We start from the raw sequence: 18,832 nt of genomic DNA, 5'->3' as shown, positions 1-18,832 counted from the left end.
CAGGCGCTGAACAGCCCTTGCATATGTTGTCGTTTTATTTTGTGGGCTCGCGTCAGCTGCCTGTACGCGCGTGTACCTTTATTTGAAAATCGCATTGTGAGCGCGCGCAGTTTTAAGTGCCATAATTTATTTAAGAGAGGGGTTGTTATCGGGCCATGATTACCTCGCCAGATTCACCCACTCCGTTTTGGACAGATGGTAGCAAAATGCCTCTTGGCACAGAGCTCCACTGGGATCCTTGTGCAATGCCCCTCGACAGACCGGGTAAAAGAGATTAAAATAATATCCCAGGGGAAAGATCTGACAGAGCTGACCCACAGAGGGCAGAATCTTGGGTTGGACATGGTCCGCCATATGATGAGACTAATGTCTGGGCATATGGTTATAGACTGCTTTTTGTTTTTTGGTGGGGAATGGCATTTGATTTTAGATGATTTTTTTATTTTTGTGCGATAATGGCTTGATAAAAAGCGATTTTATATATTAGCTAAAATGGTTTTATATACTTGTTAAAACAGTGGCTGTGATATGTCCATTTGTTCTCGGAGCGATTCCTGGTATATCCTTCTTGACGATTCTTCCGAAACAATGTTTTTGTACGCACCGCAACGGTGGCTTTTCGTTAACGCAAGTACTCTCGTTGAGTCGTGTTCAGATCGTCAAGATTCTGCTAAGTCTCACTTTCAGGTCAAAAATATATTACTTTCGCGGCAAAAACGGATAAAATTACGTGGATGTTAACAAATATGACTTAAATAATTCGAAGATTATTTAACAAAAGCCTATAAAAAGTACAGATAATAGTGATAATAGCTTAGTGAGCTCACTAAGAGAATAGTTATCGGTATAGATTGATAAAGAAAAAAACACGCATGTCTGCACTCAGGAAGCCTGTCATTCTCGTCAGGGGCACAGTGACAGACCAGTTAGAGAGTTCATGCATGATTATGACGACGAGCGTAGGGTGAAAGCGCGCGCGGGGAGACGTTACATTAATCTTGGTATCCGTTCTGTTCTGTAACGAACTGTTCAACGAAATTAAAAACCAACCCAGGGTGAATCTCTCTAACCACGTTTCAAACCGCGGTACCACAGCTGGCCCTACGTGCCTGAGCCGACAGTTATCAATCTTAACCGAAGTAAAGCTAATCTTATAAAAAATATTTCCAATTAGGAAAAGTCCAGTGTCCGTAACTTGATAAACTTAAAGTTCGTTATTTGCGCTTTGAAATCCTAACGATAAGATTACACAAACGGCAAGTTAAATAGACCTAAAAAATCTTCACAAATAAGTGACATGCATTTTTAAAAACCTATTTTTCTAAAAATAAATTCCTTACACAGCAAAAGTAAAAACTTACCAGCGAAAAGATAAGAGCCAGGCGCTGAACAGCCCTTGCATATGTTGTCGTTTTATTTTGTGGGCTCGCGTCAGCTGCCTGTACGCGCGTGTACCTTTATTTGAAAATCGCATTGTGAGCGCGCGCAGTTTTAAGTGCCATAATTTATTTAAGAGAGGGGTTGTTATCGGGCCATGATTACCTCGCCAGATTCACCCACTCCGTTTTGGACAGATGGTAGCAAAATGCCTCTTGGCACAGAGCTCCACTGGGATCCTTGTGCAATGCCCCTCGACAGACCGGGTAAAAGAGATTAAAATAATATCCCAGGGGAAAGATCTGACAGAGCTGACCCACAGAGGGCAGAATCTTGGGTTGGACATGGTCCGCCATATGATGAGACTAATGTCTGGGCATATGGTTATAGACTGCTTTTTGTTTTTTGGTGGGGAATGGCATTTGATTTTAGATGATTTTTTTATTTTTGTGCGATAATGGCTTGATAAAAAGCGATTTTATATATTAGCTAAAATGGTTTTATATACTTGTTAAAACAGTGGCTGTGATATGTCCATTTGTTCTCGGAGCGATTCCTGGTATATCCTTCTTGACGATTCTTCCGAAACAATGTTTTTGTACGCACCGCAACGGTGGCTTTTCGTTAACGCAAGTACTCTCGTTGAGTCGTGTTCAGATCGTCAAGATTCTGCTAAGTCTCACTTTCAGGTCAAAAATATATTACTTTCGCGGCAAAAACGGATAAAATTACGTGGATGTTAACAAATATGACTTAAATAATTCGAAGATTATTTAACAAAAGCCTATAAAAAGTACAGATAATAGTGATAATAGCTTAGTGAGCTCACTAAGAGAATAGTTATCGGTATAGATTGATAAAGAAAAAAACACGCATGTCTGCACTCAGGAAGCCTGTCATTCTCGTCAGGGGCACAGTGACAGACCAGTTAGAGAGTTCATGCATGATTATGACGACGAGCGTAGGGTGAAAGCGCGCGCGGGGAGACGTTACATTAATCTTGGTATCCGTTCTGTTCTGTAACGAACTGTTCAACGAAATTAAAAACCAACCCAGGGTGAATCTCTCTAACCACGTTTCAAACCGCGGTACCACAGCTGGCCCTACGTGCCTGAGCCGACAGTTATCAATCTTAACCGAAGTAAAGCTAATCTTATAAAAAATATTTCCAATTAGGAAAAGTCCAGTGTCCGTAACTTGATAAACTTAAAGTTCGTTATTTGCGCTTTGAAATCCTAACGATAAGATTACACAAACGGCAAGTTAAATAGACCTAAAAAATCTTCACAAATAAGTGACATGCATTTTTAAAAACCTATTTTTCTAAAAATAAATTCCTTACACAGCAAAAGTAAAAACTTACCAGCGAAAAGATAAGAGCCAGGCGCTGAACAGCCCTTGCATATGTTGTCGTTTTATTTTGTGGGCTCGCGTCAGCTGCCTGTACGCGCGTGTACCTTTATTTGAAAATCGCATTGTGAGCGCGCGCAGTTTTAAGTGCCATAATTTATTTAAGAGAGGGGTTGTTATCGGGCCATGATTACCTCGCCAGATTCACCCACTCCGTTTTGGACAGATGGTAGCAAAATGCCTCTTGGCACAGAGCTCCACTGGGATCCTTGTGCAATGCCCCTCGACAGACCGGGTAAAAGAGATTAAAATAATATCCCAGGGGAAAGATCTGACAGAGCTGACCCACAGAGGGCAGAATCTTGGGTTGGACATGGTCCGCCATATGATGAGACTAATGTCTGGGCATATGGTTATAGACTGCTTTTTGTTTTTTGGTGGGGAATGGCATTTGATTTTAGATGATTTTTTTATTTTTGTGCGATAATGGCTTGATAAAAAGCGATTTTATATATTAGCTAAAATGGTTTTATATACTTGTTAAAACAGTGGCTGTGATATGTCCATTTGTTCTCGGAGCGATTCCTGGTATATCCTTCTTGACGATTCTTCCGAAACAATGTTTTTGTACGCACCGCAACGGTGGCTTTTCGTTAACGCAAGTACTCTCGTTGAGTCGTGTTCAGATCGTCAAGATTCTGCTAAGTCTCACTTTCAGGTCAAAAATATATTACTTTCGCGGCAAAAACGGATAAAATTACGTGGATGTTAACAAATATGACTTAAATAATTCGAAGATTATTTAACAAAAGCCTATAAAAAGTACAGATAATAGTGATAATAGCTTAGTGAGCTCACTAAGAGAATAGTTTCACAAAATATTACATAACTATCATTCCAACACTTTTAACAATTCCCAAAATTAAGGTTTCAATACACTTGTAAAGATCTGATCTTTACAACAAAAACTAAACATTATCGACTGAGGCAAAAAAAACGCGAGTTTCCATTTTTAACCAATATTTTGGTTTCACAAAATATTACATAACTATCATTCCAACACTTTTAACAATTCCCAAAATTAAGGTTTCAATACACTTGTAAAGATCTGATCTTTACAACAAAAACTTAACACGACGGAGGCAAAAAAAACGCGAGTTTCCATTTTTAACCAATAATTTGGTTTCACAAAATATTACATAACTATCATTCCAACACTTTTAACAATTCCCAAAATTAAGGTTTCAATACACTTGTAAAGATCTGATCTTTACAACAAAAACTTAACACTACTATGAATCCATATGCCCAGACTTTTCGTCTCATCATATGGCGGACCATGTCCAACCTAAGATCCTGCCACCTGCGGGTCAGCTTTGTCAGACTACCATCCCTGGGGTTGTTGTGTGTCTAATTCTTTTACCCTAGTCTGTAGAAAAGCATTGCACCAGTACCCCGGTGATACTTTGTGGTTGATGGCACTTCGTTATCACTTGTATAAACCAGCGTGGGTGGATCTGGGAAGGAAATCATGGCCCGAAAGCCTTTTCTGTGTATTGAAATACTCTGAAAGTTTATGATTATCACAGTTTGTTTGTTGCGTAATGCGTTCCAGGCTGCATGCGCGCGCTCACATGAAACTGTTTAATTTAGGTACGCGCGTACATGCAACTGTCGCGAGCCTTCAAATAAAAACGACCAAATGAGGTTGTTCCGCGCCTGGCTCTTATCCTTTCGTTGGTAAGTTTGTTATTTTTGCTGTATATTGTTTTGTTGTAGAAAAGTAAGTCTTGTAAAAGTGCGTACAACTTAATTGTGAACGCTTGTCGGGTCAGAGACACTTTTCGCTCATGTAATTTGTCTTATTTCATCCTTGAAACTTTAAGCCCTAATAACGAACTTTTACTTTTTCACGTCGGACACTGGATTTTTGCTGCTTGCAAATATTTTAAAGACAGTTAGTCTGCATAGATTGATAGTTAAATATTGTCGGCTCAGGCACGTAGGGCCAGCTGTGGTACCGCAGTTTGAAACGTGTTGTTAGAGAAATTCACCCTGGGTTGGTTTTTCGTTGAACAGTATGTTACACAGCGGATAAAAAGATCAATGTAACGTCGTCCCGCGCGCACTTATACCCAACGTTCGCACGCGCTCGTAGTTTAAACTTTTGAACTCTCTAACGGGTCTGTCACTGTGCCCCTGACGAGAATGACAGGTTTTCTGAGTGCTGACTAGCATATTTTTCTTATCAATCTGTGCCGAGAATAATTTTCTTAGTGAGCTCACTAATCTGCTATTGTCTAAGATTGTAATAGGCTTTTGTTTATAGTCTTCGTAAACTCCTTACGTGAAATTTGTAATAGGCTTTTGCTTATAGTCTTCATAAACTCCTTACGTGAAATTTGTATCCATAGAACTGTATATGTTACTTTGTTATTTTTATACATTTTAAACGGCTTGGTTTGTTCCCGGAAAATGGGACTTTCCGGAGGGTGTGTTAAACTTGACACAATTTTAAAAGAACATGACTCGGCGAGGATGCTTGCGTCTACGGAAAAATCACTGTTATGGTCCATTCAAGAACATTGTTTACCAAGAATCGGCGAAGCAGAAGCACCAAGAATTGCTCCGAGAAAAATACAAACATCTATGGCTTTACCGTTTTATCTCGAAATGAGAGAATTATCGACGGAGGCAAAAAAACGCGAGTTTCCATTTTTAACCAATATTTTGGTTTCACAAAATATTACATAACTATCATTCCAACACTTTTAACAATTCCCAAAATTAAGGTTTCAATACACTTGTAAAGATCTGATCTTTACAACAAAAACTTAACATTATCGACTGAGGCAAAAAAAACGCGAGTTTCCATTTTTAACCAATATTTTGGTTTCACAAAATATTACATAACTATCATTCCAACACTTTTAACAATTCCCAAAATTAAGGTTTCAATACACTTGTAAAGATCTGATCTTTACAACAAAAACTTAACACGACGGAGGCAAAAAAACGCGAGTTTCCATTTTTAACCAATTTTTTGGTTTCACAAAATATTACATAACTATCATTCCAACACTTTTAACAATTCCCAAAATTAAGGTTTCAATACACTTGTAAAGATCTGATCTTTACAACAAAAACTTAACACTACTATGAATCCATATGCCCAGACTTTTCGTCTCATCATATGGCGGACCATGTCCAACCTAAGATCCTGCCACCTGCGGGTCAGCTTTGTCAGACTACCATCCCTGGGGTTGTTGTGTGTCTAATTCTTTTACCCTAGTCTGTAGAAAAGCATTGCACCAGTACCCCGGTGATACTTTGTGGTTGATGGCACTTCGTTATCACTTGTATAAACCAGCGTGGGTGGATCTGGGAAGGAAATCATGGCCCGAAAGCCTTTTCTGTGTATTGAAATACTCTGAAAGTTTATGATTATCACAGTTTGTTTGTTGCGTAATGCGTTCCAGGCTGCATGCGCGCGCTCACATGAAACTGTTTAATTTAGGTACGCGCGTACATGCAACTGTCGCGAGCCTTCAAATAAAAACGACCAAATGAGGTTGTTCCGCGCCTGGCTCTTATCCTTTCGTTGGTAAGTTTGTTATTTTTGCTGTATATTGTTTTGTTGTAGAAAAGAGTAAGTCTTGTAAAAGTGCGTACAACTTAATTGTGAACGCTTGTCGGGTCAGAGACACTTTTCGCTCATGTAATTTGTCTTATTTCATCCTTGAAACTTTAAGCCCTAATAACGAACTTTTACTTTTTCACGTCGGACACTGGATTTTTGCTGCTTGCAAATATTTTAAAGACAGTTAGTCTGCATAGATTGATAGTTAAATATTGTCGGCTCAGGCACGTAGGGCCAGCTGTGGTACCGCAGTTTGAAACGTGTTGTTAGAGAAATTCACCCTGGGTTGGTTTTTCGTTGAACAGTATGTTACACAGCGGATAAAAAGATCAATGTAACGTCGTCCCGCGCGCACTTATACCCAACGTTCGCACGCGCTCGTAGTTTAAACTTTTGAACTCTCTAACGGGTCTGTCACTGTGCCCCTGACGAGAATGACAGGCTTTCTGAGTGCTGACTAGCATATTTTTCTTATCAATCTGTGCCGAGAATAATTTTCTTAGTGAGCTCACTAATCTGCTATTGTCTAAGATTGTAATAGGCTTTTGTTTATAGTCTTCGTAAACTCCTTACGTGAAATTTGTAATAGGCTTTTGCTTATAGTCTTCATAAACTCCTTACGTGAAATTTGTATCCATAGAACTGTATATGTTACTTTGTTATTTTTATACATTTTAAACGGCTTGGTTTGTTCCCGGAAAATGGGACTTTCCGGAGGGTGTGTTAAACTTGACACAATTTTAAAAGAACATGACTCGGCGAGGATGCTTGCGTCTACGGAAAAATCACTGTTATGGTCCATTCAAGAACATTGTTTACCAAGAATCGGCGAAGCAGAAGCACCAAGAATTGCTCCGAGAAAAATACAAACATCTATGGCTTTACCGTTTTATCTCGAAATGAGAGAATTATCGACGGAGGCAAAAAAACGCGAGTTTCCATTTTTAACCAATATTTTGGTTTCACAAAATATTACATAACTATCATTCCAACACTTTTAACAATTCCCAAAATTAAGGTTTCAATACACTTGTAAAGATCTGATCTTTACAACAAAAACTAAACATTATCGACTGAGGCAAAAAAAACGCGAGTTTCCATTTTTAACCAATATTTTGGTTTCACAAAATATTACATAACTATCATTCCAACACTTTTAACAATTCCCAAAATTAAGGTTTCAATACACTTGTAAAGATCTGATCTTTACAACAAAAACTTAACACGACGGAGGCAAAAAAACGCGAGTTTCCATTTTTAACCAATATTTTGGTTTCACAAAATATTACATAACTATCATTCCAACACTTTTAACAATTCCCAAAATTAAGGTTTCAATACACTTGTAAAGATCTGATCTTTACAACAAAAACTTAACACTACTATGAATCCATATGCCCAGACTTTTCGTCTCATCATATGGCGGACCATGTCCAACCTAAGATCCTGCCACCTGCGGGTCAGCTTTGTCAGACTACCATCCCTGGGGTTGTTGTGTGTCTAATTCTTTTACCCTAGTCTGTAGAAAAGCATTGCACCAGTACCCCGGTGATACTTTGTGGTTGATGGCACTTCGTTATCACTTGTATAAACCAGCGTGGGTGGATCTGGGAAGGAAATCATGGCCCGAAAGCCTTTTCTGTGTATTGAAATACTCTGAAAGTTTATGATTATCACAGTTTGTTTGTTGCGTAATGCGTTCCAGGCTGCATGCGCGCGCTCACATGAAACTGTTTAATTTAGGTACGCGCGTACATGCAACTGTCGCGAGCCTTCAAATAAAAACGACCAAATGAGGTTGTTCCGCGCCTGGCTCTTATCCTTTCGTTGGTAAGTTTGTTATTTTTGCTGTATATTGTTTTGTTGTAGAAAAGTAAGTCTTGTAAAAGTGCGTACAACTTAATTGTGAACGCTTGTCGGGTCAGAGACACTTTTCGCTCATGTAATTTGTCTTATTTCATCCTTGAAACTTTAAGCCCTAATAACGAACTTTTACTTTTTCACGTCGGACACTGGATTTTTGCTGCTTGCAAATATTTTAAAGACAGTTAGTCTGCATAGATTGATAGTTAAATATTGTCGGCTCAGGCACGTAGGGCCAGCTGTGGTACCGCAGTTTGAAACGTGTTGTTAGAGAAATTCACCCTGGGTTGGTTTTTCGTTGAACAGTATGTTACACAGCGGATAAAAAGATCAATGTAACGTCGTCCCGCGCGCACTTATACCCAACGTTCGCACGCGCTCGTAGTTTAAACTTTTGAACTCTCTAACGGGTCTGTCACTGTGCCCCTGACGAGAATGACAGGTTTTCTGAGTGCTGACTAGCATATTTTTCTTATCAATCTGTGCCGAGAATAATTTTCTTAGTGAGCTCACTAATCTGCTATTGTCTAAGATTGTAATAGGCTTTTGTTTATAGTCTTCGTAAACTCCTTACGTGAAATTTGTAATAGGCTTTTGCTTATAGTCTTCATAAACTCCTTACGTGAAATTTGTATCCATAGAACTGTATATGTTACTTTGTTATTTTTATACATTTTAAACGGCTTGGTTTGTTCCCGGAAAATGGGACTTTCCGGAGGGTGTGTTAAACTTGACACAATTTTAAAAGAACATGACTCGGCGAGGATGCTTGCGTCTACGGAAAAATCACTGTTATGGTCCATTCAAGAACATTGTTTACCAAGAATCGGCGAAGCAGAAGCACCAAGAATTGCTCCGAGAAAAATACAAACATCTATGGCTTTACCGTTTTATCTCGAAATGAGAGAATTATCGACGGAGGCAAAAAAACGCGAGTTTCCATTTTTAACCAATATTTTGGTTTCACAAAATATTACATAACTATCATTCCAACACTTTTAACAATTCCCAAAATTAAGGTTTCAATACACTTGTAAAGATCTGATCTTTACAACAAAAACTTAACATTATCGACTGAGGCAAAAAAAACGCGAGTTTCCATTTTTAACCAATATTTTGGTTTCACAAAATATTACATAACTATCATTCCAACACTTTTAACAATTCCCAAAATTAAGGTTTCAATACACTTGTAAAGATCTGATCTTTACAACAAAAACTTAACACGACGGAGGCAAAAAAACGCGAGTTTCCATTTTTAACCAATTTTTTGGTTTCACAAAATATTACATAACTATCATTCCAACACTTTTAACAATTCCCAAAATTAAGGTTTCAATACACTTGTAAAGATCTGATCTTTACAACAAAAACTTAACACTACTATGAATCCATATGCCCAGACTTTTCGTCTCATCATATGGCGGACCATGTCCAACCTAAGATCCTGCCACCTGCGGGTCAGCTTTGTCAGACTACCATCCCTGGGGTTGTTGTGTGTCTAATTCTTTTACCCTAGTCTGTAGAAAAGCATTGCACCAGTACCCCGGTGATACTTTGTGGTTGATGGCACTTCGTTATCACTTGTATAAACCAGCGTGGGTGGATCTGGGAAGGAAATCATGGCCCGAAAGCCTTTTCTGTGTATTGAAATACTCTGAAAGTTTATGATTATCACAGTTTGTTTGTTGCGTAATGCGTTCCAGGCTGCATGCGCGCGCTCACATGAAACTGTTTAATTTAGGTACGCGCGTACATGCAACTGTCGCGAGCCTTCAAATAAAAACGACCAAATGAGGTTGTTCCGCGCCTGGCTCTTATCCTTTCGTTGGTAAGTTTGTTATTTTTGCTGTATATTGTTTTGTTGTAGAAAAGTAAGTCTTGTAAAAGTGCGTACAACTTAATTGTGAACGCTTGTCGGGTCAGAGACACTTTTCGCTCATGTAATTTGTCTTATTTCATCCTTGAAACTTTAAGCCCTAATAACGAACTTTTACTTTTTCACGTCGGACACTGGATTTTTGCTGCTTGCAAATATTTTAAAGACAGTTAGTCTGCATAGATTGATAGTTAAATATTGTCGGCTCAGGCACGTAGGGCCAGCTGTGGTACCGCAGTTTGAAACGTGTTGTTAGAGAAATTCACCCTGGGTTGGTTTTTCGTTGAACAGTATGTTACACAGCGGATAAAAAGATCAATGTAACGTCGTCCCGCGCGCACTTATACCCAACGTTCGCACGCGCTCGTAGTTTAAACTTTTGAACTCTCTAACGGGTCTGTCACTGTGCCCCTGACGAGAATGACAGGCTTTCTGAGTGCTGACTAGCATATTTTTCTTATCAATCTGTGCCGAGAATAATTTTCTTAGTGAGCTCACTAATCTGCTATTGTCTAAGATTGTAATAGGCTTTTGTTTATAGTCTTCGTAAACTCCTTACGTGAAATTTGTAATAGGCTTTTGCTTATAGTCTTCATAAACTCCTTACGTGAAATTTGTATCCATAGAACTGTATATGTTACTTTGTTATTTTTATACATTTTAAACGGCTTGGTTTGTTCCCGGAAAATGGGACTTTCCGGAGGGTGTGTTAAACTTGACACAATTTTAAAAGAACATGACTCGGCGAGGATGCTTGCGTCTACGGAAAAATCACTGTTATGGTCCATTCAAGAACATTGTTTACCAAGAATCGGCGAAGCAGAAGCACCAAGAATTGCTCCGAGAAAAATACAAACATCTATGGCTTTACCGTTTTATCTCGAAATGAGAGAATTATCGACGGAGGCAAAAAAACGCGAGTTTCCATTTTTAACCAATATTTTGGTTTCACAAAATATTACATAACTATCATTCCAACACTTTTAACAATTCCCAAAATTAAGGTTTCAATACACTTGTAAAGATCTGATCTTTACAACAAAAACTAAACATTATCGACTGAGGCAAAAAAACGCGAGTTTCCATTTTTAACCAATATTTTGGTTTCACAAAATATTACATAACTATCATTCCAACACTTTTAACAATTCCCAAAATTAAAGTTTCAATACACTTGTAAAGATCTGATCTTTACAACAAAAACTTAACACGACGGAGGCAAAAAAAAACGCGAGTTTCCATTTTTAACCAATATTTTGGTTTCACAAAATATTACATAACTATCATTCCAACACTTTTAACAATTCCCAAAATTAAGGTTTCAATACACTTGTAAAGATCTGATCTTTACAACAAAAACTTAACACTACCATCTGTCCAAAACGGAGTGGGTGAATCTGGCGAGGTAATCATGGCCCGATAACAACCCCTCTCTTAAATAAATTATGGCACTTAAAACTGCGCGCGCTCACAATGCGATTTTCAAATAAAGGTACACGCGCGTACAGGCAGCTGACGCGAGCCCACAAAATAAAACGACAACATATGCAAGGGCTGTTCAGCGCCTGGCTCTTATCTTTTCGCTGGTAAGTTTTTACTTTTGCTGTGTAAGGAATTTATTTTTAGAAAAATAGGTTTTTAAAAATGCATGTCACTTATTTGTGAAGATTTTTTAGGTCTATTTAACTTGCCGTTTGTGTAATCTTATCGTTAGGATTTCAAAGCGCAAATAACGAACTTTAAGTTTATCAAGTTACGGACACTGGACTTTTCCTAATTGGAAATATTTTTTATAAGATTAGCTTTACTTCGGTTAAGATTGATAACTGTCGGCTCAGGCACGTAGGGCCAGCTGTGGTACCGCGGTTTGAAACGTGGTTAGAGAGATTCACCCTGGGTTGGTTTTTAATTTCGTTGAACAGTTCGTTACAGAACAGAACGGATACCAAGATTAATGTAACGTCTCCCCGCGCGCGCTTTCACCCTACGCTCGTCGTCATAATCATGCATGAACTCTCTAACTGGTCTGTCACTGTGCCCCTGACGAGAATGACAGGCTTCCTGAGTGCAGACATGCGTGTTTTTTTCTTTATCAATCTATACCGATAACTATTCTCTTAGTGAGCTCACTAAGCTATTATCACTATTATCTGTACTTTTTATAGGCTTTTGTTAAATAATCTTCGAATTATTTAAGTCATATTTGTTAACATCCACGTAATTTTATCCGTTTTTGCCGCGAAAGTAATATATTTTTGACCTGAAAGTGAGACTTAGCAGAATCTTGACGATCTGAACACGACTCAACGAGAGTACTTGCGTTAACGAAAAGCCACCGTTGCGGTGCGTACAAAAACATTGTTTCGGAAGAATCGTCAAGAAGGATATACCAGGAATCGCTCCGAGAACAAATGGACATATCACAGCCACTGTTTTAACAAGTATATAAAACCATTTTAGCTAATATATAAAATCGCTTTTTATCAAGCCATTATCGCACAAAAATAAAAAAATCATCTAAAATCAAATGCCATTCCCCACCAAAAAACAAAAAGCAGTCTATAACCATATGCCCAGACATTAGTCTCATCATATGGCGGACCATGTCCAACCCAAGATTCTGCCCTCTGTGGGTCAGCTCTGTCAGATCTTTCCCCTGGGATATTATTTTAATCTCTTTTACCCGGTCTGTCGAGGGGCATTGCACAAGGATCCCAGTGGAGCTCTGTGCCAAGAGGCATTTTGCTACCATCTGTCCAAAACGGAGTGGGTGAATCTGGCGAGGTAATCATGGCCCGATAACAACCCCTCTCTTAAATAAATTATGGCACTTAAAACTGCGCGCGCTCACAATGCGATTTTCAAATAAAGGTACACGCGCGTACAGGCAGCTGACGCGAGCCCACAAAATAAAACGACAACATATGCAAGGGCTGTTCAGCGCCTGGCTCTTATCTTTTCGCTGGTAAGTTTTTACTTTTGCTGTGTAAGGAATTTATTTTTAGAAAAATAGGTTTTTAAAAATGCATGTCACTTATTTGTGAAGATTTTTTAGGTCTATTTAACTTGCCGTTTGTGTAATCTTATCGTTAGGATTTCAAAGCGCAAATAACGAACTTTAAGTTTATCAAGTTACGGACACTGGACTTTTCCTAATTGGAAATATTTTTTATAAGATTAGCTTTACTTCGGTTAAGATTGATAACTGTCGGCTCAGGCACGTAGGGCCAGCTGTGGTACCGCGGTTTGAAACGTGGTTAGAGAGATTCACCCTGGGTTGGTTTTTAATTTCGTTGAACAGTTCGTTACAGAACAGAACGGATACCAAGATTAATGTAACGTCTCCCCGCGCGCGCTTTCACCCTACGCTCGTCGTCATAATCATGCATGAACTCTCTAACTGGTCTGTCACTGTGCCCCTGACGAGAATGACAGGCTTCCTGAGTGCAGACATGCGTGTTTTTTTCTTTATCAATCTATACCGATAACTATTCTCTTAGTGAGCTCACTAAGCTATTATCACTATTATCTGTACTTTTTATAGGCTTTTGTTAAATAATCTTCGAATTATTTAAGTCATATTTGTTAACATCCACGTAATTTTATCCGTTTTTGCCGCGAAAGTAATATATTTTTGACCTGAAAGTGAGACTTAGCAGAATCTTGACGATCTGAACACGACTCAACGAGAGTACTTGCGTTAACGAAAAGCCACCGTTGCGGTGCGTACAAAAACATTGTTTCGGAAGAATCGTCAAGAAGGATATACCAGGAATCGCTCCGAGAACAAATGGACATATCACAGCCACTGTTTTAACAAGTATATAAAACCATTTTAGCTAATATATAAAATCGCTTTTTATCAAGCCATTATCGCACAAAAATAAAAAAATCATCTAAAATCAAATGCCATTCCCCACCAAAAAACAAAAAATATGTGAAGTCTGTGGAATATCAAAATCATGTTCAGTTACTTTTGTCAAATTATCAAAGTAACTTTTTTGTCAACACTTTAATTTTGCTTCTCATGTTTATTTTGCAGCTAAGGAAATTGAATTGTTTTGGTTCAAACTATCAACTAAGAGAGTTGTACCTTCAAGACAACATGTTGGTAGAGCTGAATGGTTCTTTGCGACACTTGACATGTCTTCAGGTGTTACTGTTAAATGGAAATCAGCTGGTGAAACTCACTGATATTGTTCATGAGCTCAGAGCCATGCAGTGCCTCAAAACACTTAGTAAGTTCTTAAATAATAAGACTTTGAATTATATTTCCAGCTTGCCCTTGGGTCAAATTACTTTCCTCTCGTGCTCTCCAAACTTCCTGCCTGCATCCAAAACTCGATAATATTATACGCATGCTAAGCATGAACCAGTTGTTAAATAAAAGTTATGATTTGTCTTCACAGTGTGCACCTGGTTTTAAGTTACAAGTCTTTTTATTTTGCATAATACATTATCATTATCTCTCTGAATCGAGAAGAGATATAATTATAAAAACATAAAACTATCATGCTTGATATTTACAGCAAGACACCCAAAAGTGTGACCACTTTTAATTTATTCACATTCTTTTGTGCAGATTTAATCCAATCAAAAGCTGTGGATAGCTTGCAGTTGACTTCTGATTGGATTAAATCTGCACGAAAGAATGTGAATAAATTAAAAGTGGTCACACTTTTGGGCGCCTTGCTGTAAAGGACTTTCAAGCAAATGTTTGCTCTAATTCTTTTCTTAGATCTCTTTGCTAATCCACTTGCTCAAGATTACGACTACAGGAGTTACATAGTGCATCATGTGCCCTCTGTTGAGTTGTTAGATAGAAAAGGTAAACCAACGGTCATATAATTATTTAAATATATATTAATTAAAGGTCAAATGAACAGAAATTTCAAAATGCCATTTTAACCAACCAAACGCTAAAACTATCCATTATTGAGTAAAATTAAGAAAAAGTTTTGCTTTCCGAGCCTTAAAGCGTGAATAACAGCAAAAAATACGAAGATTTCCGAAGGCTTCACGAAAATGTTTTTGAATGACTGCACACTGAAATGGAAGGAATGGAACGAGTTTTTGACGTCATAATTGTTGTTTTTGAAGACAACCGCAGACCAATTCCACAGACCGCACTGACCTATGCGGCAACGTCAACGAAAACGTCTGGTGGAAAATGAATTTATATTTTACTTGAGAATCTCGCAACATTCCGGACGTATTCTGCTTATTTATTGATATAAGAACTAGCTCCCGCTGAATATTCAAAGAGAGCGTTTAACCCCAAATAGAAAAATAGGTCCGCAATGCTTACGTGTGGGGGCTTGGTAATTTCAAATTTGATTCTTCTTTTTTGTGAATTCATTTAGTACATTCAATTACCTTAAGGCTGCTTTTTATTGTGGCAAATAATCTTTGCGATTTTTTGCAAATCGCCAAATTTAGTAGCCGCAGTAATTTCTACTCGCGAAATTTACCCTGTTTTGCAGTTTAAGCAAGATAAAAAAAAAGGACGCTTTTTGACGTTTTTTTGTTTTGACAAAGTGTTTTTGTTGAGATTAGTACATTACTTTTTGTGTTTCGCTACCAAGAATAACTTACCTTATCTTTCCTTAACATAAATAAATTCAAATAATTATTTCTTGCCCTGTTCCTCACTCTTTTTCATTTTCGGGATTATTTTTTCTCAAGCAAAATCTTTGAAAAATCGCAAAATACGCAGTTTCCGATATCACAAAATTTAAGAATCGCAATAAATAGTAGCCTTAAGGTATACATTTAATACCAAAATCATCGTGTATAAAAGGAGTGGTTAAATTGTTAGTAACAACTTGAAGTACTATTTCAAAAACGAGTGCGAGTGTTTCATCACGATTTCCAAACACGAGAAAACAGATGAAAGATAATTATGTATTCTGGTGGCCATATCTCGACTGCTATTTATCGTATACACCTCAAATTTGGTCTGTAAAGTCCTTTCATATTGCTCTTTCCAAATCAGGGGTCAAATGTTGTTAAATCGAAAAAAAGTATTTATGACGTCATCACTTTAGGACTCTATGGTAGAACGTCCGACTACTGTGCGGAAGGCCACAGGTTCGACCCCCAGCTGGTAAAACATATTAATTACTTTTTTCTTTGAATATTAAATGGTTCCATGATTGTTACTTAGTTTAAGTCTAAGTCAAAGAAATGCCGCAAGAATCTTGATATGCAATAAAACTGAGTGAGTAAATAAAATTAAGTGAGTAAAGAAGAAAGCAAACAAACAAACAAGCAAAGAAGCAAACAAACAAGATCAAACAGCTCTTCGAGCCACGACTGAATTTTTTGCCAAGTTTAAAAGTTTAGTTTTCATTCCTTGAAAATTTAAGAGCAGCAGGTGATTCAAACATTTCTTTGATGCTCATGATAACAGATAAACAGCGGAATGTCTATTACATTGATATAAGATATTTTCGCCTCACGTTATTAAGTATGTCTGAGTAGCACACTCGGGTAGGCATCTGACTGGGTAACGAGAGGTCGCTATAGGTCCCGAGTTCGAATCCCAGAGGAGACAATTTTTTTCTTTTTTCCTTTTTTTTTTCTTTTTTAACCAGTAGCACTAAAATGGTTTGTTTATTATATCGCTCCGTAGGTATGCATTGCAGAATAATTTACATATATCAGAACATATAGCCATATAGACTGATTCAAGTACAAATGTATTAAATTGTGCTGTTTCATCTGAAAAGCTCTTCCTTTTGTTCCGAACAAGCAGCCACGCACTCGATTTTAGCCAACGCTCTGGTTTCTAGATAGATCCATCGTTAATGAAGCTTATGTGAAACCCGATTTAGTTTTCAAATATTCCTACATGTACGACGCTAGCTCGACAGATACGAAAGAGATCGATCATTACATCGCTTTTGCGGCTCTCAATATTGGCTTGCGTAAGCGTAAAAGCTCCTCTTGAATTGATGTGCAACCTGCACAGACTTCCAGCCAAACGAAATGTTGGCTAGTATGACTTCGTGAGCTGCTGTAATGACGAGCAACTACAGGAACAGCTGAAATCAAAACAGTACAAAAAGAAACCACACGAAACGACACGCCAAAATCCAATATGGCCGATTTCTACTCGACACGCTCCACCGACCTCATCCCCAGGCTCCGGCCTCAGGCTCTTTCGCAGAAGACCACGTGACACAAGCAAACCCACACACAAATAAATAAATAAATAAAAAATCCCTCAGTCGACGCCAATGTGCGGGCTTTGCCCCCACAAAAACCAAATATTAGCCATCGTGGCTGACGTTGTCCAACATACGCAGAATTTCGTCATTTCACGTTGTTGTTCAGCAGAGAATGGCTTTGAAGTGTACCAAGATTCAAAACGCACGTGCATAGTTAAGGCACGTGCAGATAATAATTATTCTCCTCATTAACGTAAAATGCTAACGAGAAGAACAATAGAGATTCCTGATTTGTTTTCATACCAGCGTGCATTCTACCTGTCTCACAAGATTATGCAAAACGACAGCAAACAAAACTTTAAGCTATTTTTGAGCTTTAGCTATTTTACTAAAAAAAAATGCGCGTCTCTAAACAACAACCAACAATCAATCAACTAAAAAAGGGGCGAACAGAACGAAATAACTGCTTGAAATGTTACTAAAAACATTTATTTAAATTCTAATGTGCGGTCCGCGGAATCGGTCTGCGGTCGTCTTCAAAAACACCAACTATGACGTCACAAGTTTTCATTTCCGACAATTTTTCCGAGCACTCTACGATTATGAATTAAGGCTAAAAAGGATTTTTCAACTTTTTTTATTTTATTTTATTTTTTTTTAGATAATGCAGTTTATTGATTAACACTGACTTACAATACATTACAATACATAGCTTACTTACAATTACAATACATAGCTTACTTACAGAGAATAATTTACGTTACACAAAGGGCATGCAGAAACTAAATAAAACAGAATATAATACAGAGAACAGGAAACCTGGGTGCCTACTTTGTTGTTGTTGTTGTTGTTGTTATTATATCTATTATTTCTATATATGTTTATTTCTATAAATATTTATTTCTATATTTATTGTTAAGGATTACAACTGTATCTGTTTCTTAGATTTAAGCTTCTCTATCTGAATTTTACTTTCAAGAATGGCCATGAAAGCTTCCCAGTAGTACTCTTTTTCTTTTCTAGAGGCAGTGTAAATGTAATATTTTGCGATAATCAAGCAGAGCTTTAAACCAAGTCGACGAGAGAAGTCATTGGCAACACCGTAAATGATCATGTTTTCATCAAGAGTTATTGGCTCAGAGTTTTTGGAATTCCACCAATTAGTAAAATGAGACCAAAAGCTCTTAACTTTTAAACAGGAAGCGAAAAGATGAGCTAGTGTTTGTCTTTCAGAGCATAGGTGACATTTATCGGTTTCTTTAAGTGCGTCTCTAAAAAGCGTTGAGTTTGTTGGCAGAATGTGATGTATAATTTTAAATTGAAAGATGGCAAGTCTGGTGTCCTTAGTAACTTTGAAAGGAAGGCTATAGATGAGTTGTATTGTTTTCTCATTCAAATTTGCTTTTACCATCCTTTTTTCGGCAGTAAGTGTTACAAACTTTTTTTTGACAAAAAATCGTGTAGCCGATTTGCAAGAGAGCTTATTTAAAGGTATTCTATCGTAATCTTTACCATCCAATGGCGCCTGGATATTTCCTTTTAGGATATTAA

At 37.8% G+C, this 18,832-nt stretch overlaps 1 protein-coding gene across 2 annotated transcripts in view; it reads left to right on the top strand.

Moving 5' to 3' along the window:
- The window catches only part of LOC144658735 (leucine-rich repeat-containing protein 72-like), a 51,213-nt gene that overhangs the window by 22,743 nt on the left and 9,638 nt on the right, over window positions 1-18,832 (top strand). For both annotated transcript variants that reach the window (XM_078519212.1, XM_078519204.1), the window contains exons 4-5: window positions 14,152-14,347; window positions 14,848-14,937. In XM_078519212.1, the coding sequence (XP_078375338.1) occupies window positions 14,152-14,347; window positions 14,848-14,937 (286 nt within the window). The remainder of the gene's footprint in view (window positions 1-14,151; window positions 14,348-14,847; window positions 14,938-18,832) is intronic.

Source organism: Oculina patagonica, chromosome 1, assembly GCF_052425735.1.
Source record: "Oculina patagonica isolate OP01 chromosome 1, crgOcupat, whole genome shotgun sequence".
In the NCBI taxonomy this organism is placed as follows: Eukaryota; Metazoa; Cnidaria; class Anthozoa; order Scleractinia; family Oculinidae; genus Oculina; species Oculina patagonica.
This window is presented reverse-complemented; position numbering and strand designations above follow the sequence as displayed.